We start from the raw sequence: 25,868 nt of genomic DNA, 5'->3' as shown, positions 1-25,868 counted from the left end.
GGCCCTAATATAGAGTATAAGAGGTCATACAATACGATTTGTAGTGATTCCTATGTTGACGATGTAAAGAATATGTGTTGGTCCGTGGTGTGTAATGAAGAGCAACCAGACGCTGCACTTGACACATTTATGAAATTGCTTATTCCAGTTGCTAATAAACACCCATTAAGAAAATGACTATAAAAACTGTTATATCTCTGTGGATTGATGAGGGATTGAAACATTGTATTGTTGAGAGGGATGAGGCAAAAGGAATGGCAAATAAGTCTGGCTGCACAACCGATTGGCAAACTTATTGCAAATTTAGTAATCATGTGACCTAAACTGAATAAAAAGAAGAAGAAACTATACAATGAAACAAAAGATAAATGAAATAAATAATGACAGTAAAAATCTTTGCAGCACCTTAAATGACATTTTGCGGGGAAAAAGCAAACTCAGCTCCATCATTCATTGAATCAGATGGCTCGTTCATCACAAAACCAACTGATCTTGCCAACTACTTAAGTTAGTTTGCTAATCTTGCCAATGAAAAAAATAAGGCATAACATGCCAACAACAAACGCTGGCACTACACATCCAAGTATATCTGACCAAATTATGAAAGACAAGCGTTGTACTTTTTAATTCCGTAAAGTCAGTGTGGTAGAGGTGAAAAAAAAATATTGTTTATCAACAATGACAAGTCACGGGGTCTGACAACTTGGATGGAAAATTACTGAGGATGATAGCGGATGATATTGCCACTCCTATTTGCCACATCTTCAACTTAAGCCTACTAGAGAGTGTGTGCCCTCAGGCCTGGAGGGAAGCTGAAGTCATTCCGCTACCTAATAATATTAAAACCCCTTTACTGGCTCAAACAGCCGACCAATCAGCCTGTTACCAACCTTTAGTAAACTTCTGGGAAAAATGGTGTTTGACAAGATACAATGCTATTTCACAGTAAACAAATTGACAACAGACTTTCAACTTATAGAAGGTCATTTAACAAGCACAGCACTTACACAAATTACTGATGATTGGCTGAGAGAAATGGATCATAAAAACATTGTGGGTTCGAGCCCAGGCTCTGCCGCAGCCGGCTGCGACCGGGAGGCTCATGGGGTGACGCACAATTGGCCCAGCGTCGTCCGGGTTAGGGAGGGTTTGGCCGGCAGGGATATCCTTGTCTCCTTGCGCACTAGCGACTCCTGTGGCGGGCCGGGCGCAGTGCACGCTGACCAGGTCGCTAGGTGTACGGTGTCTCCTCTGACACATTGGTGCGGCTGGCTTCCGGGTTGGATGTGCGTTGTGTCAAGAAGCAGTGCGGCTTGGTTGGGTTGTGTTTCGGAGGACGCATGGCTCTCGACCTTCGCCTCTCCCGAGTCCGTACGGGAGTTGCAGCGATGAGACAAGACAGTAACTACTACTAATTGGATACCACGAAATTGGGGAGAAAAAGGCGATAAAAAAAAAAGGCAGGTCCTACAGGCCCTAGTTTCTACCTTCTTAACAACACTATCAACAAGGCAGGTCCTACAGGCCCTAGTTTCTACCTTCTTAACAACACTATCAACAAGGCAGGTCCTACAGGCCCTAGTTTCTACCTTCTTAACAACACTATCAACAAGGCAGGTCCTACAGGCCCTAGTTTCTACCTTCTTAACAACACTATCAACAAGGCAGGTCCTACAGGCCCTAGTTTCTACCTTCTTAACAACACTATCAACAAGGCAGGTCCTACAGGCCCTAGTTTCTACCTTCTTAACAACACTATCAACAAGGCAGGTCCTACAGGCCCTAGTATCTACCTTCTTAACAACACTATCAACAAGGCAGGTCCTACAGGCCCTAGTTTCTACCTTAACAACACTATCAACAAGGCAGGTCCTACAGGCCCTAGTTTTGTTCCACCTGGACTACTGCTCAGTCATGTGGTCAGGTGCCACAGAAAAGAACAGGGCAGCACGTCTGGCCCTTGGATGAACACAGACAGCTAACATTAATAATATGCATGTCAATCTCTCCTGGCTCAAAGTGGAGGAGAGATTGATTTCATCACTACTTTTATTTATGAGAGGTATTGACATGTTGAATACACCGAGCTGTCTGTCTAAACTACTGGCACACAGCTCGGACACCAACGCATACCCCACAAGACATGCCACCAGAGGTCTCTTCACAGTGCCCAAGTCCAGAACAGACTATGGGAGGCTCACAGTACTACATAGAGCCATGACTACATGGAACTCTATTCCACATCAAGTAACTGATGCAGCAGTAGAATTTAGATTTAAAAAACAGATAAAAATACACCTTATGGAACAGTGGCGACTGAAGAAACACAAACATAGGCAGAGACACAAACACACGATAACATACGCACTGTACACATGGATTTACACATGGATTTAGTACTGTATATGTGGAGTAGGGGCCCGAGGGCATACGGTGTGTTGGGATCCATAATAAATACAAATTCTAAGGTCTTTCAAAAAATTCTCCATGTGTGCTTTTTAGTTCAAGAATAGGATTACCCAGGAAACGGGCCCTAGATGTTTATCATGGAAATAACACGATAAGAAGCTGTTATGTGACGACAACATGCCTATATAGTTTTACTATCATTCTTGCCCCTGAGCAAGGCAGTTAACCCACTGTTCCCCGGGCCCTGAGCAAGGCAGTTAACCCACTGTTCCCCGGGCCCTGAGCAAGGCAGTTAACCCACTGTTCCCCAGGCCCTGAGCAAGGCAGTTAACCCACTGTTCCCCGGGCCCTGAGCAAGGCAGTTAACCCACTGTTCCCCGGGCCCTGAGCAAGGCAGTTAACCCACTGTTCCCCGGGCCCTGAGCAAGGCAGTTAACCCACTGTTCCCCGGGCCCTGAGCAAGGCAGTTAACCCACTGTTCCCCGGGCCCTGAGCAAGGCAGTTAACCCACTGTTCCCCGGGCCCTGAGCAAGGAAGTTAACCCACTGTTCCCCGGGCCCTGAGCAAGGCAGTTAACCCACTGTTCCCCGGGCCCTGAGCAAGGCAGTTAACCCACTGTTCCCCGGGGCCTGAGCAAGGCAGTTAACCCACTGTTCCCCGGGCCCTGAGCAAGGCAGTTAACCCACTGTTCCCCGGGGCCTGAGCAAGGCAGTTAACCCACTGTTCCCCGGGGCCTGAGCAAGGCAGTTAACCCACTGTTCCCCGGGCCCTGAGCAAGGCAGTTAACCCACTGTTCCCTGGGCCCTGAGCAAGGCAGTTAACCCACTGTTCCCCGGGCCCTGAGCAAGGCAGTTAACCCACTGTTCCCCGGGCCCTGAGCAAGGCAGTTAACCCACTGTTCCCCGGGCCCTGAGCAAGGCAGTTAACCCACTGTTCCCCGGGCCCTGAGCAAGGCAGTTAACCCACTGTTCCCCGGGCCCTGAGCAAGGCAGTTAACCCACTGTTCCCCGGGCCCTGAGCAAGGCAGTTAACCCACTGTTCCCCGGGCCCTGAGCAAGGCAGTTAACCCACTGTTCCCCGGGCATCGAATGTGGAAGATGCATTCAGTTTTACAACTGACTAGGTATCCCCCCCCCCATCCCTATTTTTTTAAAACTCATAGAAAAGAAGCTGAGTCATATGGGCTCTGGTCAAAATTTGTGTACTCTATAGGAAATAGGTTGTAATTTGGGGCTCAGGCAAGCTGTTTTGCTTGTCATTGTACAGGTGTTTGCCCTGGGCACCAACTGTAGTGGCTGTCTGGGTCTGGGGGACCTGCAGAGTACCATAGAGCCCCGCAGGATCGACGTGCTATGTGGGAAGAAGATAGTCTCTCTGAGCTACGGAACAGGACCACATGTAGTCATCGCTACTGCCGGTGAGATGAGACAGTCTAAATCATGTTTGGTACATTTTGTTGCTTGTTAAAGTAGGATTCCATATTTAAAAAAAAATGTTTTTCTGTCAATAAATAGATTTAGTATTTTCCCAATTTTTACCCAGTAGAAGGCAGACATTGGATTGAGGTTATTTCTTACAAAGTGGTTTAATTCTGACCTAATAAATGTGGATATTTGTCAACTAAATCAAATCAATCTATTATATGTGCTGTGGTAGATGGAGAGGTGTTTGCCTGGGGACACAACGGCTACAGCCAGCTGGGCAATGGGACCACCAACCACGGCTTGACCCCAGCCCAGGTCTCCACTAACCTGCTCAACAAGAGGGTGACGGAGGTGGCCTGTGGCTCTCACCACACCATCGCCCTCACTACCGACGGAGAGGTAGGATGCTTCTCAAATTGCACCCTATTTCTTATAGTGCACCACTTTTGATCAGGGCCCAGAGGTGTGTGTGTGTACATACAGGGAGGGGATAACGACGTGGCTGTAGGCAGGGAGGGGATAACGACGTGGCTGTAGACAGGGAGGGGATAATGACGTGGCTGTAGACAGGGAGGGGATAATGACGTGGCTGTAGGCAGGGAGGGGATAATGACGTGGCTGTAGGCAGGGAGGGGATAATGACGTGGCTGTAGACAGGGAGGGGATAATGACGTGGCTGTGGGCAGGGAGGGGATAATGACGTGGCTGTGGGCAGGGAGGGGATAATGACGTGGCTGTGGGCAGGGAGGGGATAATGACGTGGCTGTGGGCAGGGAGGGGATAATGACGTGGCTGTGGGCAGGGAGGGGATAATGCCGTGGCTGTGGGCAGGGAGGGGATAATGACGTGGCTGTAGACAGGGAGGGGATAATGACGTGGCTGTAGACAGGGAGGGGATAATGACGTGGCTGTAGACAGGGAGGGGATAACGACGTGGCTGTAGACAGGGAGGGGATAACGACGTGGCTGTAGACAGGGAGGGGATAACGACGTGGCTGTAGACAGGGAGGGGATAACGACGTGGCTGTAGACAGGGAGGGGATAACGACGTGGCTGTAGGCAGGGAGGGGATAACGACGTGGCTGTAGGCAGGGAGGGGATAACGACGTGGCTGTAGACAGGGAGGGGATAACGACGTGGCTGTAGGCAGGGAGGGGATAACGACGTGGCTGTGGGCAGGGAGGGGATAACGACTGTGGGCAGGGAGGGGATAACGACGTGGCTGTGGGCAGGGAGGGGATAACGACGTGGCTGTGGGCAGGGAGGGGATAACGACGTGGCTGTGGGCAGGGAGGGGATAATGACGTGGCTGTGGGCAGGGAGGGGATAATGACGTGGCTGTGGGCAGGGAGGGGATAATGACGTGGCTGTGGGCAGGGAGGGGATAATGACGTGGCTGTGGGCAGGGAGGGGATAATGACGTGGCTGTGGGCAGGGAGGGGATAATGACGTGGCTGTGGGCAGGGAGGGGATAATGACGTGGCTGTGGGCAGGGAGGGGATAATGACGTGGCTGTGGGCAGGGAGGGGATAATGACGTGGCTGTGGGCAGGGAGGGGATAATGACGTGGCTGTGGGCAGGGAGGGGATAATGACGTGGCTGTGGGCAGGGAGGGGATAATGACGTGGCTGTGGGCAGGGAGGGGATAATGACGTGGCTGTGGGCAGGGAGGGGATAACGACGTGGCTGTGGGCAGGGAGGGGATAACGACGTGGCTGTGGGCAGGGAGGGGATAACGACGTGGCTGTGGGCAGGGAGGGGATAACGACGTGGCTGTGGGCAGGGAGGGGATAACGACGTGGCTGTGGGCAGGGAGGGGATAACGACGTGGCTGTAGGCAGGGAGGGGATAACGACGTGGCTGTGGACGGAGGGGATAACGACGTGGCTGTGGACGGAGGGGATAACGACGTGGCTGTGGACGGGGAGGGGATAACGACGTGGCTGTGGACGGGGAGGGGATAACGACGTGGCTGTGGGCGGGGAGGGGATAACGACGTGGCTGTGGGCGGGGAGGGGATAACGACGTGGCAGTGGGCAGGGAGGGGATAACGACGTGGCTGTGGGCAGGGAGGGGATAACGACGTGGCTGTGGGCAGGGAGGGGATAACGACGTGGCTGTGGGCAGGGAGGGGATAACGACGTGGCTGTGGGCAGGGAGGGGATAACGACGTGGCTGTGGGCAGGGAGGGGATAACGACGTGGCTGTGGGCAGGGAGGGGATAACGACGTGGCTGTGGGCAGGGAGGGGATAACGACGTGGCTGTGGGCAGGGAGGGGATAACGACGTGGCTGTGGGCAGGGAGGGGATAACGACGTGGCTGTGGGCAGGGAGGGGATAACGACGTGGCTGTGGACGGAGGGGATAACGACGTGGCTGTGGACAGGGAGGGGATAACGACGTGGCTGTGGGCAGGGAGGGGATAATGACGTGGCTGTGGGCAGGGAGGGGATAATGACGTGGCTGTGGGCAGGGAGGGGATAATGACGTGGCTGTAGGCAGGGAGGGGATAATGACGTGGCTGTAGACAGGGAGGGGATAATGATGTGGCTGTAGGCGGGGAGGGGATAATGACGTGGCTGTAGGCAGTGTTATTGAGAGTGGCTGGCCCAGCAAACCAGAGGTCTTGAGAGATGTGGAGGGTTAACACCTTCAGTTGGCGCTCCCTTATTTGATTTGTAGAAAAACAATCCATTGTCTGATCTTTCCTGTTTTCGTTTTGCTCCACTTTTAGGTTTACTTCCTGTTTTTACGTTTGTTGTCGGTTTTTCTTTTATTTGCCTCTTCTTGGGTAAATGTAGTGGGTCTCATGGTGGGTGTCTTTTAGGTCCCAGTTGTTGTTGCTAGTCAACTTTCAGTGGACAAAACCCCACGAGTCTGTTTGAGTGACAATATTTTGGTAATAAAATGGGGGCTCGTCCGGGGATCTTGTTTCCCATGAGTGTGGCAGTCGCTCTAATCTCCTACTCTGGAGCTCTGCTGTGCCAAGCTATTTGAATGTTCAAAATACACTTTTCTGGTAGAGTTTGTCACTGACATCCACCATTGGGATTATATTAAATATACACACAGGTTAATAAACATTAAACCAAGTTTGAAGCATTTGTGGAAAACCCTACATGGGAGATGCTAGATAAATGTACGAAGGCAAATCTGCTCATTGCAATGCATTATGGCATCAGAGGCATCTAGCGATCCTTACGCAGTAAGTGTTAGCTGTGCCACTAGAGATCCTGGTTAGAGTCCAGGCTCTGTCTCAGTGGTCTAAGGTTCTACATCACAGTGCTAGCTGTGCCACTAGAGATCCTGGTTAGAGCCCAGGCTCTAAGGCACTGCATCACAGTGCTAGCTGTGCCACTAGAGATCCTGGTTAGAGCCCAGGCTCTGTCTCAGTGGTCTAAGGCACTGCATCGCAGTGCTAGCTGTGCCACTACAGATCCTGGTTCTAGTCCAGGCTCTGTCTCAGTGGTCTAAGGTTCTGCATCACAGTGCTAGCTGTGCCACTAGAGATCCTGGTTAGAGCCCAGGCTCTGTCTCAGTGGTCTAAGGTTCTGCATCACAGTGCTAGCTGTGCCACTAGAGATCCTGGTTAGAGTCCAGGCTCTGTCTCAGTGGTCTAAGGTTCTACATCACAGTGCTAGCTGTGCCACTAGAGATCCTGGGTTAGAGTCCAGGCTCTGTCTCAGTGGTCTAAGGTTCTACATCGCAGTGCTAGCTGTGCCACTAGAGATCCTGGGTTAGAGTCCAGGCTCTGTCTCAGTGGTCTAAGGTTCTGCATCACAGTGCTAGCTGTGCCACTAGAGATCCTGGTTAGAGCCCAGGCTCTGTCTCAGTGGTCTAAGGTTCTACATCACAGTGCTAGCTGTGCCACTAGAGATCCTGGTTAGAGCCCAGGCTCTGTCTCAGTGGTCTAAGGTTCTGCATCACAGTGCTAGCTGTGCCACTAGAGATCCTGGTTAGAGTCCAGGCTCTGTCTCAGTGGTCTAAGGTTCTACATCACAGTGCTAGTTGTGCCACTAGAGATCCTGGTTAGAGTCCAGGCTCTGTCTCAGTGGTCTAAGGTTCTACATCACAGTGCTAGCTGTGCCACTAGAGATCCTGGTTAGAGCCCAGGCTCTGTCTCAGTGGTCTAAGGTTCTACATCACAGTGCTAGCTGTGCCACTAGAGATCCTGGTTAGAGTCCAGGCTCTGTCTCAGTGATCTAAGGTTCTACATCACAGTGCTAGCTGTGCCACTAGAGATCCTGGTTAGAGCCCAGGCTCTGTCTCAGTGGTCTAAGGTTCTACATCACAGTGCTAGCTGTGCCACTAGAGATCCTGGTTAGAGTCCAGGCTCTGTCTCAGTGGTCTAAGGTTCTGCATCACAGTGCTAGCTGTGCCACTAGAGATCCTGGTTTGAGTCCAGGCTCTGTCTCAGTGGTCTAAGGTTCTGCATCACAGTGCTAGCTGTGCCACTAGAGATCCTGGTTAGAGCCCAGGCTCTGTCTCAGTGGTCTGAGGTTCTACATCACAGTGTTAGCTGTGCCACTAGAGATCCTGGTTAGAGCCCAGGCTCTGTCTCAGTGGTCTAAGGTTCTGCATCACAGTGCTAGCTGTGCCACTAGAGATCCTGGTTAGAGCCCAGGCTCTGTCTCAGTGGTCTAAGGTTCTACATCACAGTGCTAGCTGTGCCACTAGAGATCCTGGTTAGAGCCCAGGCTCTGTCTCAGTGGTCTAAGGTTCTGCATCACAGTGCTAGCTGTGCCACTAGAGATCCTGGTTAGAGCCCAGGCTCTGTCTCAGTGGTCTGAGGTTCTACATCACAGTGTTAGCTGTGCCACTAGAGATCCTGGTTAGAGCCCAGGCTCTGTCTCAGTGGTCTAAGGTTCTACATCACAGTGCTAGCTGTGCCACTAGAGATCCTGGTTAGAGCCCAGGCTCTGTCTCAGTGGTCTGAGGTTCTACATCACAGTGTTAGCTGTGCCACTAGAGATCCTGGTTAGAGCCCAGGCTCTGTCTCAGTGGTCTAAGGTTCTGCATCACAGTGCTAGCTGTGCCACTAGAGATCCTGGTTAGAGCCCAGGCTCTGTCTCAGTGGTCTAAGGTTCTACATCACAGTGCTAGCTGTGCCACTAGAGATCCTGGTTAGAGTCCAGGCTCTGTCTCAGTGGTCTAAGGTTCTACATCGCAGTGCTAGCTGTGCCACTAGAGATCCTGGTTAGAGCCCAGGCTCTGTCTCAGTGGTCTAAGGTTCTGCATCACAGTGCTAGCTGTGCCACTAGAGATCGAGTCCAGGCTCTGTCTCAGTGGTCTAAGGTTCTACATCACAGTGCTAGCTGTGCCACTAGAGATCCTGGTTAGAGTCCAGGCTCTGTCTCAGTGGTCTAAGGTTCTACATCACAGTGCTAGCTGTGCCACTAGAGATCCTGGTTAGAGTCCAGGCTCTGTCTCAGTGGTCTAAGGTTCTACATCGCAGTGCTAGCTGTGCCACTAGAGATCCTGGTTAGAGCCCAGGCTCTGTCTCAGTGGTCTAAGGTTCTGCATCACAGTGCTAGCTGTGCCACTAGAGATCCTGGTTAGAGCCCAGGCTCTGTCTCAGTGGTCTAAGGTTCTACATCGCAGTGCTAGCTGTGCCACTAGAGATCCTGGTTAGAGCCCAGGCTCTGTCTCAGTGGTCTAAGGCTCTGCATCGCAGTGCTAGCTGTGCCACTAGAGATCCTGGTTAGAGCCCAGGCTCTGTCTCAGTGGTCTAAGGTTCTACATCACAGTGCTAGCTGTGCCACTAGAGATCCTGGTTAGAGTCCAGGCTCTGTCTCAGTGGTCTAAGGCACTGCATCGCAGTGCTAACTGTGCCACTAGAGATCCTGGGTTAGAGCCCAGGCTCTGTCTCAGTGGTCTAAGGCTCTGCATCGCAGTGCTAGCTGTGCCACTAGAGATCCTGGTTAGAGCCCAGGCTCTGTCTCAGTGGTCTAAGGTTCTGCATCACAGTGTTAGCTGTGCCACTAGAGATCCTGGTTAGAGCCCAGGCTCTGTCTCAGTGGTCTAAGGTTCTGCATCACAGTGCTAGCTGTGCCACTAGAGATCCTGGTTAGAGCCCAGGCTCTGTCTCAGTGGTCTAAGGTTCTGCATCACAGTGCTAGCTGTGCCACTAGAGATCCTGGTTAGAGCCCAGGCTCTGTCTCAGTGGTCTGAGGTTCTACATCACAGTGTTAGCTGTGCCACTAGAGATCCTGGTTAGAGCCCAGGCTCTGTCTCAGTGGTCTAAGGTTCTGCATCGCAGTGCTAGCTGTGCCACTAGAGATCCTGGGTTAGAGTCCAGGCTCTGTCTCAGAGGTCTAAGACACTGCATCACAGTGCTAGCTGTGCCACTAGAGATCCTCGTTAGAGTCCAGGCTCTGTCTCAGAGGTCTAAGACACTGCATCACAGTGCTAGCTGTGCCACTAGAGATCCTCGTTAGAGTCCAGGCTCTGTCTCAGAGGTCTAAGGCACTGCATCGCAGTGCTAGCTGTGCCACTAGAGATCCTGGGTTAGAGTCCAGGCTCTGTCTCAGTGGTCTAAGGTTCTGCATCACAGTGCTAGCTGTGCCACTAGAGATCCTGGTTAGAGTCCAGGCTCTGTCTCAGTGGTCTAAGGTTCTGCATCACAGTGCTAGCTGTGCCACTAGAGATCCTGGTTAGAGTCCAGGCTCTGTCTCAGTGGTCTAAGGTTCTACATCACAGTGCTAGCTGTGCCACTAGAGATCCTGGTTAGAGTCCAGGCTCTGTCTCAGTGGTCTAAGGTTCTGCATCACAGTGCTAGCTGTGCCACTAGAGATCGAGTCCAGGCTCTGTCTCAGTGGTCTAAGGTTCTACATCACAGTGCTAGCTGTGCCACTAGAGATCCTGGTTAGAGTCCAGGCTCTGTCTCAGTGGTCTAAGGTTCTACATCACAGTGCTAGCTGTGCCACTAGAGATCCTGGTTAGAGCCCAGGCTCTGTCTCAGTGGTCTAAGGTTCTACATCACAGTGCTAGTTGTGCCACTAGAGATCCTGGTTAGAGCCCAGGCTCTGTCTCAGTGGTCTAAGGTTCTGCATCACAGTGCTAGCTGTGCCACTAGAGATCCTGGTTAGAGCCCAGGCTCTGTCTCAGTGGTCTAAGGTTCTGCATCACAGTGCTAGCTGTGCCACTAGAGATCCTGGTTAGAGCCCAGGCTCTGTCTCAGTGGTCTAAGGTTCTACATCGCAGTGCTAGCTGTGCCACTAGAGATCCTGGTTAGAGCCCAGGCTCTGTCTCAGTGGTCTAAGGCTCTGCATCGCAGTGCTAGCTGTGCCACTAGAGATCCTGGTTAGAGCCCAGGCTCTGTCTCAGTGGTCTAAGGTTCTACATCACAGTGCTAGCTGTGCCACCAGAGATCCTGGTTCGAGTCCAGGCTCTGTCTCAGTGGTCTAAGGCACTGCATCGCAGTGCTAGCTGTGTCACCAGAGATTCTGGGTTCGAGCCCAGGCTCTGTCTCAGTGGTCTAAGGCACTGCATCGCAGTGCTAGCTGTGTCACCAGAGATCCTGGGTTCGAGCCCAGGCTCTGTCTCAGTGGTCTAAGGTTCTGCATCACAGTGCTAGCTGTGCCACTAGAGATCCTGGTTAGAGCCCAGGCTCTGTCTCAGTGGTCTAAGGTTCTGCATCACAGTGCTAGCTGTGCCACTAGAGATCCTGGTTAGAGTCCAGGCTCTGTCTCAGTGGTCTAAGGCACTGCATCGCAGTGCTAGCTGTGCCACTAGAGATCCTGGGTTAGAGTCCAGGCTCTGTCTCAGTGGTCTGAGGTTCTGCATCACAGTGCTAGCTGTGCCACTAGAGATCCTGGGTTAGAGTCCAGGCTCTGTCTCAGTGGTCTGAGGTTCTGCATCACAGTGCTAGCTGTGCCACTAGAGATCCTGGTTCGAGTCCAGGCTCTGTCTCAGTGGTCTAAGGTTCTGCATGACAGTGCTAGCTGTGCCACTAGAGATCCTGGTTTGAGTCCAGGCTCTGTCTCAGTGGTCTAAGGTTCTACATCGCAGTGCTAGCTGTGCCACTAGAGATCCTGGGTTAGAGTCCAGTCTCTGTCTCAGTGGTCTAAGACACTGCATCACAGTGCTAGCTGTGCCACTAGAGATCCTGGGTTAGAGTCCAGTCTCTGTCTCAGTGGTCTAAGGTTCTACATCACAGTGCTAGCTGTGCCACTAGAGATCCTGGTTCTAGTCCAGGCTCTGTCTCAGTGGTCTGAGGTTCTACATCACAGTGCTAGCTGTGCCACTAGAGATCGAGCCCAGGCTCTGTCTCAGTGGTCTAAGGTTCTGCATCACAGTGCTAGCTGTGCCACTAGAGATCGAGTCCAGGCTCTGTCTCAGTGGTCTGAGGTTCTACATCGCAGTGCTAGTTGTGCCACTAGAGATCCTGGTTAGAGCCCAGGCTCTGTCTCAGTGGTCTAAGGTTCTACATCGCAGTGCTAGCTGTGCCACTAGAGATCCTGGTTAGAGTCCAGGCTCTGTCTCAGTGGTCTAAGGCACTGCATCGCAGTGTTAGCTGTGCCACTAGAGATCCTGGTTCTAGTCCAGGCTCTGTCTCAGTGGTCTGAGGTTCTACATCACAGTGCTAGCTGTGCCACTAGAGATCGAGTCCAGGCTCTGTCTCAGTGGTCTGAGGTTCTACATCGCAGTGCTAGCTGTGCCACTAGAGATCGAGTCCAGGCTCTGTCTCAGTGGTCTGAGGTTCTACATCGCAGTGCTAGTTGTGCCACTAGAGATCCTGGTTAGAGCCCAGGCTCTGTCTCAGTGGTCTAAGGTTCTACATCACAGTGCTAGCTGTGCCACTAGAGATCCTGGTTCGAGTCCAGGCTCTGTCTCAGTGGTCTAAGGTTCTACATCGCAGTGCTAGCTGTGCCACTAGAGATCCTGGGTCGAGTCCAGGCTCTGTCTCAGTGGTCTAACGCACTGCATCGCAGTGTTAGCTGTGCCACTAGAGATCCTGGTTCGTGTCCAGGCTCTGTCGCAGCCGGCCGCGACCGGGCGACTTATGGGGCGGCGCACAATTGGCCCAGTGTCGTCCGGGTTAGGGGAGGGTTTGGCCGGACAGGGATGTCCTTGTCCCATCGCACTCTAGCGACTCCTGTGGCGGGCTGGGCGCAGGTGTACGGTGTTTCCTCTGACACATTGGTGTGGCTGGCTTCCGGGTTAAGCGGCTACTGTGTCAAGAAGCAGTGCGGCTTGGTTGGGTTGTGTTTCGGAGGACGCACAGCTCTCGACCTTCGCCTCTCCCGAGTCCGTACGGGAGTTGCAGCGATGAGACAAGACGGTACCAATTGGATACCACAAAATTGGGGAGAAAAAGTGGTAACATAAATTTAAAAAAAAAAGTGTTGCTCAATACTCTTTTAATAATGCTCTCGCAGAGAGAGGCTGATAAATGGTGCTACGGGCGGTGGGCTGAGTCCCGTAGACGTGCGGCTGAGGGAGGTAGAACTGAAGGCAGAGAGAGGCTGATAAATGGTGCTACGGGCGGTGGGCTGAGTCCCGTAGACGTGCGGCTGAGGGAGGTAGAACTGAAGGCAGAGAGAGGCTGATAAATGGTGCTACGGGCGGTGGGCTGAGTCCCGTAGACGTGCGGCTGAGGGAGGTAGAACTGAAGGCAGAGAGAGGCTGATAAATGGTGCTACGGGCGGTGGGCTGAGTCCCGTAGACGTGCGGCTGAGGGAGGTAGAACTGAAGGCAGAGAGAGGCTGATAAATGGTGCTACGGGCGGTGGGCTGAGTCCCGTAGACGTGCGGCTGAGGGAGGTAGAACTGAAGGCAGAGAGAGGCTGATAAATGGTGCTACGGGCGGTGGGCTGAGTCCCGTAGACGTGCGGCTGAGGGAGGTAGAACTGAAGGCAGAGAGAGGCTGATAAATGGTGCTACGGGCGGTGGGCTGAGTCCCGTAGACGTGCGGCTGAGGGAGGTAGAACTGAAGGCAGAGAGAGGCTGATAAATGGTGCTACGGGCGGTGGGCTGAGTCCCGTAGACGTGCGGCTGAGGGAGGTAGAACTGAAGGCAGAGAGAGGCTGATAAATGGTGCTACGGGCGGTGGGCTGAGTCCCGTAGACGTGCGGCTGAGGGAGGTAGAACTGAAGGCAGAGCTGGAGCAACAAGTTACAGCTGGAGGAGCACAGGGAAAGACCAGATGAACATGCAGCGTAAGAACAAGACTGTCCAATTAAGAGAGAGATCTCAAAGCACTCAGTATCCAGTCATGCCACCCTGCACCATGAGTAGAGTTTGATATCGGTCGGAACAGCCGGCTTGTACCGCCTTTCAACGAGAAGGAGGTGGATGTACAGTACCTGTCAAAAGATTGGACACACCTACTCTTTTAAGGGTTTTTCTTTATTTTTACTATTTTCTACATTGTAGAATAATAGTGAAGACATCAAAACTATGAAATAACTCATATGGAATCATGTAGTAAAAAATATATATTTTATATTTGAGACTCTTCAAAGTAGCCAATCTTTGCCTTGATGACAGCTTAGCACACTCTTGGCATTCTCTCAACCAGCTTCATGGGATAGTCACCTGGAATGCATTTCAATTAACAATGGAGCACTTGTTGGCTGCTTTTCCTTCACTCTGTGGTCCAACTCATTCCAAACCATCTCAATTGGGTTGAGGTCGGGTGATTGTGGATGCTAGGTCATCTGATGCTGCACTCCATCACTCTCCTTCTTGGTCAAATAGCCCTTACACAGTCTGGAGGTGTGTTGGGTCATTGTCCTTTTGAAAAACAAATGATAGTCCCACTAAGCCCAAACCAGATGGGATGGCGTATCGCTGCAGAATGCTGTGGTAGACATGCTGGTTAAGTGTGCCTTGAATTCTAAATAAATTACAGACAGTGTCACCAGCAAAGCACCATCACACCACCTCCTCCATGCTTCACGGTGGGAACCACACATGCAGAGATCATCCGTTCACCTACTCTGCATCTCAAAAAGACACTGCGGTTGGAACCCAAAATCTCCAATTTGGACTCATCAGACCAAAGGATAGATTTCCATCGGTCTAATGTTCATTGCTCGTGTTTCTTGTCTCAAGCAAGTCCCTTCTTCTTATTGATGTCCTTTAGTAGTGGTTTCTTTACAGCAATTCGGCCATGAAGGCCGTTGAGATGCGTCTGTTACTTGAACCCCGTGAAGCATTTATTTGGGCTGCAATTTCTGAGGCTGGTAACTCTAATTAAGATCCAGGCAGCCTCTCGTTTTAACAATAAATTATCAAGGTCACCCCCTCTCCTAGGGAGGGTGACATGTTCGATGCCAATATAACGCAGAGATGAAATCGAGTGGCCTGCCTCCAAACACCCACAATCAGGGAAATCGATCCCAATCAAAGGTGTTATTACGTGCTCCACAAAGGCAGGCAGTTATTTATCTTATAACTTGTCCTTGTGGTAAAAATTATGTGGGTAAAACAAAGCGTGAATTAAAAGTACGTATCTCAGAGCATCGTAGCACCATTAGGTGCAAAAACTTGACCTACCCAGTTGCGGCCCACTTTTTGGAGGCAGGCCACTCGATTTCATCTCTGCGTTATATTGGCATCGAACATGTCACCCTCCCTAGGAGAGGGGGTGACCTTGATAATTTATTGTTAAAACGAGAGGCTGCCTGGATCTTTAACTTAAAGACCCTTGCTCCCTTCGGTCTCAACGTGGACTTTGATCTGAAGCCATTCTTGTGATTGTTGTGACTTTGCCATTGTGGTTGTTTGTAGGCTTGTGTGGTCTTAAGTGAGTCTATGATCGTATGCTATCCATTTGTATTTATTGTATGCTGCTCTTTCTATGCCATTTTAATATTTGAGAAATTAACCAATGATATTAGGCCACTCTTGGCCATGTTTATAGACACCTGTGTGTCTTGACACTATATAAACGAGTCATCCCACAGTGTTTGTGATTGTACCCTGATGAAGACAGCTTGCCTGTCGAAACGTTGGTAAATTAAATATTTTTTGCATCTGAGCTCCTAGAGTGTGCGGCTCTCCTTTATTTTCAAACTGCCATTGTGAACACAGCTTCTGTTTGAACAACAATTTTTGGTTTTCTTGCACATCGACTCAGTACACCCTGTTACGTTCCCCAGCAAGGGGTTGAGGTAATTTAGGTAGATATGTACATACAGTGTGCATCTGTTCTTAAATGTTCTGTTTTTGTTGTGAACTTCCTGGTTCTGTGACCTTTTTAACCTTTCCCCTCTGACATCCCCCCCCCCCCCCCCCCCCCCCCCCCAAGGTGTTTGCATGGGGTTACAACAACTCTGGCCAGGTGGGGTCAGGGTCGACGGCCAACCAGCCCACGCCGCGCCGGGTCAGCAGCTGCCTGCAGAACAAAGTAGTGGTTAATATCGCCTGTGGTCAGCTCTGTTCCATGGCTGTGCTGGACAATGGAGAGGTAAGGATATTTAAGTAGATCCTTAATACAACAAGTATTTTATACGGTCATGTTGGAGTCGTCAAGGCCTAGTTTGTCTGAATGGCGGAAAGAAAGAGGCTGGAACCGTTGCGCAACGTAAGAAATCGATGCGGTTGATCGGTAGTTGATGAAGTCGTAGCAGAAGAGTCTGTGTTCATAATCGACTATTGATTCAGCTGCAGTGTAGAAGTGTAAAAGACAGTAAATATAATAGCTGTCCAAAAATTATCATTTGTGCTTTTGAGCGTAGAAGACTGGTGATGCATCCAATGAAGATCTGTAGGACTACAACCACTATCTGTGGTTGTAGGACTACAACCACTATCTGTAGGACTACAACCCTGTCCTGTTGCTATCTGTAGGACTACAACCCTGTCCTGTTGCTATCTGTAGGACTACAACCCTGTCCTGTTGCTATCTGTAGGACTACAACCCTGTCCTGTTGCTATCTGTAGGACTACAACCCTGTCCTGTTGCTATCTGTAGGACTAAAACCCTGTCCTGTTGCTATCTGTAGGACTGTAACCCTGTCCTGTTGCTATCTGTAGGACTACAACCCTGTCTTGTTGCTATCTGTAGGACTACAACCCTGTCCTGTTGCTATCTGTAGGACTACAACCCTGTCCTGTTGCTATCTGTAGGACTAAAACCCTGTCCTGTTGCTATCTGTAGGACTAAAACCCTGTCCTGTTGCTATCTGTAGGACTGTAACCCTGTCCTGTTGCTATCTGTAGGACTACAACCCTGTCCTGTTGCTATCTGTAGGACTGTAACCCTGTCCTGTTGCTATCTGTAGGACTACAACCCTGTCCTGTTGCTATCTGTAGGACTACAACCCTGTCCTGTTGCTATCTGTAGGACTAAAACCCTGTCCTGTTGCTATCTGTAGGACTACAACCCTGTCCTGTTGCTATCTGTAGGACTGTAACCCTGTCCTGTTGCTATCTGTAGGACTGTAACCCTGTCCTGTTGCTATCTGTAGGACTACAACCCTGTCCTGTTGCTATCTGTAGGACTACAACCCTGTCCTGTTGCTATCTGTAGGACTACAACCCTGTCCTGTTGCTATCTGTAGGACTACAACCCTGTCCTGTTGCTATCTGTAGGACTGTAACCCTGTCCTGTTGCTATCTGTAGGACTACAACCCTGTCTTGTTGCTATCTGTAGGACTACAACCCTGTCCTGTTGCTATCTGTAGGACTACAACCCTGTCCTGTTGCTATCTGTAGGACTGTAACCCTGTCCTGTTGCTATCTGTAGGACTACAACCCTGTCCTGTTGCTATCTGTAGGACTGTAACCCTGTCCTGTTGCTATCTGTAGGACTACAACCCTGTCTTGTTGCTATCTGTAGGACTACAACCCTGTCCTGTTGCTATCTGTAGGACTACAACCCTGTCCTGTTGCTATCTGTAGGACTACAACCCTGTCCTGTTGCTATCTGTAGGACTACAACCCTGTCCTGTTGCTATCTGTAGGACTACAACCCTGTCCTGTTGCTATCTGTAGGACTGTAACCCTGTCCTGTTGCTATCTGTAGGACTGTAACCCTGTCCTGTTGCTATCTGTAGGACTACAACCCTGTCCTGTTGCTATCTGTGGGACTACAACCCTGTCCTGTTGCTATCTGTAGGACTACAACCCTGTCCTGTTGCTATCTGTAGGACTACAACCCTGTCCTGTTGCTATCTGTAGGACTACAACCCTGTCCTGTTGCTATCTGTAGGACTACAACCCTGTCCTGTTGCTATCTGTAGGACTAAAACCCTGTCCTGTTGCTATCTGTAGGACTGTAACCCTGTCCTGTTGCTATCTGTAGGACTGTAACCCTGTCCTGTTGCTATCTGTAGGACTACAACCCTGTCTTGTTGCTATCTGTAGGACTACAACCCTGTCCTGTTGCTATCTGTAGGACTACAACCCTGTCCTGTTGCTATCTGTAGGACTACAACCCTGTCCTGTTGCTATCTGTAGGACTGTAACCCTGTCCTGTTGCTATCTGTAGGACTGTAACCCTGTCCTGTTGCTATCTGTAGGACTGTAACCCTGTCCTGTTGCTATCTGTGGGACTGTAACCCTGTCCTGTTGCTATCTGTAGGACTACAACCCTGTCCTGTTGCTATCTGTAGGACTACAACCCTGTCCTGTTGCTATCTGTAGGACTACAACCCTGTCCTGTTGCTATCTGTAGGACTACAACCCTGTCCTGTTGCTATCTGTAGGACTACAACCCTGTCCTGTTGCTATCTGTAGGACTGTAACCCTGTCCTGTTGCTATCTGTAGGACTGTAACCCTGTCCTGTTGCTATCTGTAGGACTACAACCCTGTCCTGTTGCTATCTGTAGGACTACAACCCTGTCCTGTTGCTATCTGTAGGACTACAACCCTGTCCTGTTGCTATCTGTAGGACTACAACCCTGTCCTGTTGCTATCTGTAGGACTACAACCCTGTCCTGTTGCTATCTGTAGGACTACAACCCTGTCCTGTTGCTATCTGTAGGACTACAACCCTGTCCTGTTGCTATCTGTAGGACTACAACCCTGTCCTGTTGCTATCTGTAGGACTACAACCCTGTCCTGTTGCTATCTGTAGGACTACAACCCTGTCCTGTTGCTATCTGTAGGACTACAACCCTGTCCTGTTGCTATCTGTAGGACTGTAACCCTGTCCTGTTGCTATCTGTAGGACTGTAACCCTGTCCTGTTGCTATCTGTAGGACTACAACCCTGTCCTGTTGCTATCTGTAGGACTAAAACCCTGTCCTGTTGCTATCTGTAGGACTACAACCCTGTCCTGTTGCTATCTGTAGGACTGTAACCCTGTCCTGTTGCTATCTGTAGGACTGTAACCCTGTCTTGTTGCTATCTGTAGGACTACAACCCTGTCCTGTTGCTATCTGTAGGACTACAACCCTGTCCTGTTGCTATCTGTAGGACTACAACCCTGTCCTGTTGCTATCTGTAGGACTGTAACCTGTAGGACTACAACCCTGTCCTGTTGCTATCTGTAGGACTGTAACCCTGTCCTGTTGCTATCTGTAGGACTGTAACCCTGTCCTGTTGCTATCTGTGGGACTGTAACCCTGTCCTGTTGCTATCTGTAGGACTACAACCCTGTCCTGTTGCTATCTGTAGGACTACAACCCTGTCCTGTTGCTATCTGTAGGACTACAACCCTGTCCTGTTGCTATCTGTAGGACTACAACCCTGTCCTGTTGCTATCTGTAGGACTACAACCCTGTCCTGTTGCTATCTGTAGGACTGTAACCCTGTCCTGTTGCTATCTGTAGGACTACAACCCTGTCCTGTTGCTATCTGTAGGACTACAACCCTGTCCTGTTGCTATCTGTAGGACTGTAATCTGCGATCTGTTTGCAGACCTATGGTTGGGGCTATAACTGTAACGGGCAACTTGGTCTGGGCAACAATGGGAACCAGCAGACCCCGTGTAGGATCGCAGCTCTACAGGGAGTCAACATTATACAGGTGAGGAGTCAACATTACACAGGTGAGGCGTCAACATTACACAGGTGAGGCGTCAACATTACACAGGTGAGGCGTCAACATTACACAGGTGAGGCGTCAACATTACACAGGTGAGGCGTCAACATTACACAGGTGAGGCGTCAACATTACACAGGTGAGGCGTCAACATTACACAGGTGAGGCGTCAACATTACACAGGTGAGGCGTCAACATTACACAGGTGAGGCGTCAACATTACACAGGTGAGGCGTCAACATTACACAGGTGAGGCGTCAACATTACACAGGTGAAGCGTCAACATTACACAGGTGAGGCGCCAACATTACACAGGTGAGGCGCCAACATTACACAGGTGAGGCGCCAACATTACACAGGTGAGGCGCCAACATTACACAGGTGAGGCGCCAACATTACACAGGTGAGGCGCCAACATTACACAGGGGAGGCGTCAACATTACACAGGGGAGGCGTCAACATTACACAGGGGAGGCGTCAACATTACACAGGGGAGGCGTCAACATTACACAGGGGAGGCGTCAACATTACACAGGGGAGGCGTCAACATTACACAGGGGAGGCGTCAACATTACACAGGGGAGGCGTCAACATTACACAGGTGAGGCGTCAACATTACACAGGTGAGGCGTCAACATTACACAGGTGAGGCGTCAACATTACACAGGTGAGGCGTCAACCCAAACCTACTCTGTTAGCTCTGTGTGGGACTCATGGTTGGTTGTGCAGGTAGGAAGACACAGGGTAATGTCATAGGAAGGTCTGAATATTAACTTCCTGTTTGCCTGTGCCGTGCAGGTTACTTGTGGCTACGCCCATACGCTGGCGCTGACAGACGAGGGCTTTATTTACGCTTGGGGGGCCAACTCTTACGGGCAGCTGGGGACAGGCAACAAGAGTAACCAGGCTGTCCCCACACTCATCAACACAGACAAGGAGAGGTGAGTTCCTCTGTTCCGGGGTAGGACTGGTCCTCCGGGGTAGGACGGGCCTCTAGGGCCCCGGGGTAGAACAGGCCTCTAGGGCCCCGGGGTAGGGCAGGCCTCTAGGGCCCCAGGGTAGGATAGGCCTCCAGGCCCCCAGGGTAGGACAGCCTCCAGGGTAGGACAGCCTCCAGGGTAGTACAGCCTCCAGGTCCCAGGGTAGGACAGCCACCAGGTCCCAGGGTAGGACGGCCTCCAGGGTAGGACAGCCTCCAGGGTAGGACAGCCTCCAGGGTAGGACAGCCTCCAGGGTAGGACAGCCTCCAGGGTAGGACAGCCTCCAGGGTAGGACAGCCCCCAGGTCCCAGGGTAGGACAGCCCCCAGGGTAGGACAGCCCCCAGGGTAGGACAGCCCCCAGGGTAGGACAGCCTCCAGGGTAGGACAGCCTCCAGGGTAGGACAGCCTCCAGGGTAGGACAGCCTCCAGGTCCCAGGGTAGGACAGCCACCAGGTCCCAGGGTAGGACAGCCCCCAGGGTAGGACGGCCTCCAGGTCCCAGGGTAGGACAGCCTCCAGGGTAGGACAGCCACCAGGTCCCAGGGTAGGACAGCCTCCAGGGTAGGACAGCCCCCAGGGTAGGACGGCCTCCAGGTCCCAGGGTAGGACAGCTTCCAGGGTAGGACAGCCCCCAGGGTAGGACGGCCTCCAGGTCCCAGGGTAGGACAGCCCCCAGGGTAGGACAGCCCCCAGGGTAGGACAGCCTCCAGGGTAGGACAGCCTCCAGGGTAGGACAGCCTCCAGGTCCCAGGGTAGGACAGCCTCCAGGGTAGGACAGCCTCCAGGGTCCCAGGGTAGGACAGCCCCCAGGGCCCCAGGGTAGAACAGCCCCAGGGTAGGACGGCCTCCAGGTCCCAGGGTAGGACAGCCACCAGGGCCCCAGGGTAACGGCCTCCAGGGTAGGACAGCCACCAGGGTAGGACAGCCACCAGGGCCCCAGGGTAGGACAGCCACCAGGGCCCCAGGGTAGGACAGCCCCCAGGGTAGGACGGCCTCCAGGGTAGGACAGCCACCAGGGCCCCAGGGTAGGACGGCCTCCAGGGTAGGACAGCCTCCAGGGTAGGACAGCCTCCAGGTCCCAGGGTAGGACAGCCTCCAGGGTAGGACAGCCTCCAGGTCCCAGGGTAGGACAGCCCCCAGGGCCCCAGGGTAGAACAGCCCCAGGGTAGGACGGCCTCCAGGTCCCAGGGTAGGACAGCCACCAGGGCCCCAGGGTAACGGCCTCCAGGGTAGGACAGCCTCCAGGGTAGGACAGCCACCAGGGCCCCAGGGTAGGACAGCCACCAGGGCCCCAGGGTAGGACAGCCCCCAGGGTAGGACGGCCTCCAGGGTAGGACAGCCACCAGGGCCCCAGGGTAGGACGGCCTCCAGGGTAGGACAGCCACCAGGGTAGAACAGCCACCAGGGCCCCAGGGTAGGACAGCCACCAGGGTAGGACTGCCTCCAGGGTAGGACGGCCTCCAGGGTAGGACAGCCCCCAGGGTAGGACGGCCTCCAGGTCCCAGGGTAGGACAGCCTCCAGGGTAGGACAGCCTCCAGGGTAGGACAGCCTCCAGGGTAGGACAGCCTCCAGGGTAGGACGGCCTCCAGGGTAGGACGGCCTCCAGGGTAGGACGGCCTCTAGGGTAGGACGGCCTCTAGGGTAGGACGGCCTCCAGGGTAGGACAGCCCCCAGGGTAGGACAGCCACCAGGGCCCCAGGGTAGGACGGCCTCCAGGGTAGGACGGCCTCCAGGGTAGGACGGCCTCCAGGGTAGGACGGCCTCCAGGGTAGGACGGCCTCCAGGGTAGGACGGCCTCCAGGGTAGGACAGCCTCCAGGGTAGGACGGCCAGGGTAGAACAGCCACCAGGGCCCCAGGGTAGGACAGCCACCAGGGTAGGACAGCCCCCAGGGTAGGACAGCCTCCAGGTCCCAGGGTAGGACAGCCCCCAGGGTAGGACAGCCCCCAGGGTAGGACAGCCCCCAGGGTAGGACAGCCCCCAGGGTAGGACAGCCCCCAGGGTAGGACAGCCCCCAGGGTAGGACAGCCCCCAGGGTAGGACGGCCCCCAGGTCCCAGGGTAGGACCGCCACCAGGGTAGGACGGCCTCCAGGTCCCAGGGTAGGACAGCCCCCAGGGTAGGACAGCCCCCAGGGTAGGACAGCCTCCAGGGTAGGACAGCCCCCAGGGTAGGACAGCCTCCAGGTCCCAGGGTAGGACAGCCACCAGGGTAGGACAGCCCCCAGGGTAGGACAGCCCCCAGGGTAGGACTGCCTCCAGGGTAGGACAGCCTCCAGGGTAGGACAGCCACCAGGTAGTCTTGGGCGATATCTAGAGGTCCATACCTTCATATCTTTCTGGTATCACACGCCGCTCCACAGCATTATCCTGGTGTAGGTTTGTTAATGGAACTGCCATAGACAATAGCCTACGCATTGACGCCCATACAACTTTAGTGGAAGTAGTGCTTGTTATACGCCGCAAAGAGATCTGTTCTTGTGTGACATGTTAAACCCAGGTCCTGGATTGGAATCTCACCTTGTCAAATGAAATGAAGAAACTCATTTGTATGTAGGTGTCGCTAGTGTGTTCTTTTGGTCTCATCTTCCCCATACTGATACTAGTGGTGGCATACCATTCATTGGCAATAGCCCCGTTTATACCTTGTTCTAACTTGCCTCCTTTGTCCTGATCTTGTCCACATTCTGAATGTGCCCACATTTCCAGACGTCTGCATTGTGACCAGATTTCCTGGTTCCTTTTGTTCAAATGATTTCACAGCTACTCTTTCAAAATATTGATTTATTCTAAGAAACATAGTGATGTAATCAGTCAATGGTGCCACCAGCCAATGATTTTAGAGGGCGGGATAATGGTGCTACCAGCCAATGATTTTAGAGGGCGGGATAATGGTGCCACCAGCCAATGATTTTAGAGGGCGGGATAATGGTGCTACCAGCCAATGATTTTAGAGGGCGGGATAATGGTGCCACCAGCCAATGATTTTAGAGGGCGGGATAATGGTGCCACCAGCCAATGATTTTAGAGGGCGGGATAATGGTGCCACCAGCCAATGATTTTAGAGGGCGGGATAATGGTGCTACCAGCCAATGATTTTAGAGGGCGGGATAATGGTGCTACCAGCCAATGATTTTAGAGGGCGGGATAATGGTGCTACCAGCCAATGATTTTAGAGGGCGGGATAATGGTGCCACCAGCCAATGATTTTAGAGGGCGGGATAATGGTGCCACCAGCCAATGATTTTAGGGGGCGGGATAATGGTGCCACCAGCCAATGATTTTAGAGGGCGGGATAATGGTGCCACCAGCCAATGATTTTAGAGGGCGGGATAATGGTGCCACCAGCCAATGATTTTAGAGGGCGGGATAATGACGATTTAAATGTTCTCTCTGTCCAGATCTGTCTACACTTGTAAGATATCCAGACACAATGCGTGTCTGACTACCCTCTGGAGGTAATTACATCAAAGACTACCCTCTGGAGGTAATTACATCAAAGACTACCCTCTGGAGGTAATTACATCACTATGTGTCTTTTGATTATCTACACCGGCCTTCAAATGTGGCCACAATCAGAGTATGGACAAAATCAGGACAAAGGACGCTAGTTAGAACCAGGTATAAACAGGGCTAGAGTCACTTCAGTATTTTGGCAAAGATCTTTCCTGTGAAAAAACCCTGGAAGGGTTTAGGTTGGGGTGAAAACACCTGGAAGGGTTTAGGTTGGGGTGAAAACACCTGGAAGGGTTTAGGTTGGGGTGAAAACACCTGGAAGGGTTTAGGTTGGGGTGAGGAACTCTGGAAGGGTTTAGGTCGGGTTGAGGAACTCTGGAAGGGTTTAGGTCGGGGTGAGGAACCCTGGAAGGGTTTAGGTCGGGGTGAGGAACTCTGGAAGGGTTTAGGTTGGGTTGAGGAACTCTGGAAGGGTTTAGGTTGGGGTGAGGAACTCTGGAAGGGTTTAGGTCGGGGTGAGGAACTCTGGAAGGGTTTAGGTCGGGGTGAGGAACCCTGGAAGGGTTTAGGTTGGGGTGAAAACCCCTGGAAGGGTTTAGGTTGAGGTGAGGAACTCTGGAAGGGTTTAGGTTGGGGTGAGGAACCCTGGAAGGGTTTAGGTCGGGGTGAAAACCCCTGGAAGGGTTTAGGTCGGGGTGAGGAACCCTAGAAGGGTTTAGGTTGGGGTGAGGAACCCCTGGAAGGGTTTAGGTTGGGGTGAGGAACTCTGGAAGGGTTTAGGTCGGGGTGAGGAACTCTGGAAGGGTTTAGGTTGGGGTGAGGAACCCTGGAAGGGTTTAGGTCGGGGTGAGGAACCCCTGGAAGGGTTTAGGTCGGGGTGAGGAACCCTGGAAGGGTTTAGGTCGGGGTGAGGAACCCTGGAAGGGTTTAGGTTGGGGTGTGGAACCCTGGAAGGGTTTAGGTTGGGGTGAGGAACCCTGGAAGGGTTTAGGTTGGGGTGAGGAACTCTGGAAGGGTTTAGGTTGGGGTGAAAACCCCTGGAAGGGTTTAGGTCGGGGTGAGGAACCCCTGGAAGGGTTTAGGTCGGGGTGAGGAACCCCTGGAAGGGTTTAGGTCGGGGTGAGGAACCCCTGGAAGGGTTTAGGTCGGGGTGAGGAACCCCTGGAAGGGTTTAGGTCGGGGTGAGGAACCCCTGGAAGGGTTTAGGTCGGGGTGAGGAACCCCTGGAAGGGTTTAGGTCGGGGTGAGGAACCCCTGGAAGGGTTTAGGTCGGGGTGAGGAACCCCTGGAAGGGTTTAGGTCGGGGTGAGGAACCCCTGGAAGGGTTTAGGTCGGGGTGAGGAACCCCTGGAAGGGTTTAGGTCGGGGTGAGGAACCCCTGGAAGGGTTTAGGTCGGGGTGAGGAACCCCTGGAAGGGTTTAGGTCGGGGTGAGGAACTCTGGAAGGGTTTAGGTCGGGGTGAGGAACCCCTGGAAGGGTTTAGGTCGGGGTGAGGAACCCCTGGAAGGGTTTAGGTCGGGGTGAGGAACCCCTGGAAGGGTTTAGGTCGGGGTGAGGAACCCCTGGAAGGGTTTAGGTCGGGGTGAGGAACCCCTGGAAGGGTTTAGGTCGGGGTGAGGAACCTCTGGAAGGGTTTAGGTCGGGGTGAGGAACCCCTGGAAGG

The 25,868-nt window shown here is 52.5% G+C and overlaps 1 protein-coding gene across 1 annotated transcript in view; it reads left to right on the top strand.

Annotated features, from left to right (window-relative positions):
• Positions 1-25,868, top strand: part of rcbtb2 (regulator of chromosome condensation (RCC1) and BTB (POZ) domain containing protein 2) — a 32,943-nt gene that overhangs the window by 4,419 nt on the left and 2,656 nt on the right. Inside the window, exons 3-7 of the mRNA XM_038960992.1 lie at positions 3,676-3,826; positions 4,066-4,232; positions 16,089-16,247; positions 19,648-19,755; positions 20,569-20,711. Coding sequence (XP_038816920.1) covers positions 3,676-3,826; positions 4,066-4,232; positions 16,089-16,247; positions 19,648-19,755; positions 20,569-20,711 — 728 coding nt within the window. The remainder of the gene's footprint in view (positions 1-3,675; positions 3,827-4,065; positions 4,233-16,088; positions 16,248-19,647; positions 19,756-20,568; positions 20,712-25,868) is intronic.

The sequence above is a fragment of the Salvelinus namaycush genome, chromosome 23, assembly GCF_016432855.1.
Source record: "Salvelinus namaycush isolate Seneca chromosome 23, SaNama_1.0, whole genome shotgun sequence".
Classification (NCBI taxonomy): domain Eukaryota; kingdom Metazoa; phylum Chordata; class Actinopteri; order Salmoniformes; family Salmonidae; genus Salvelinus; species Salvelinus namaycush.
This window is presented reverse-complemented; position numbering and strand designations above follow the sequence as displayed.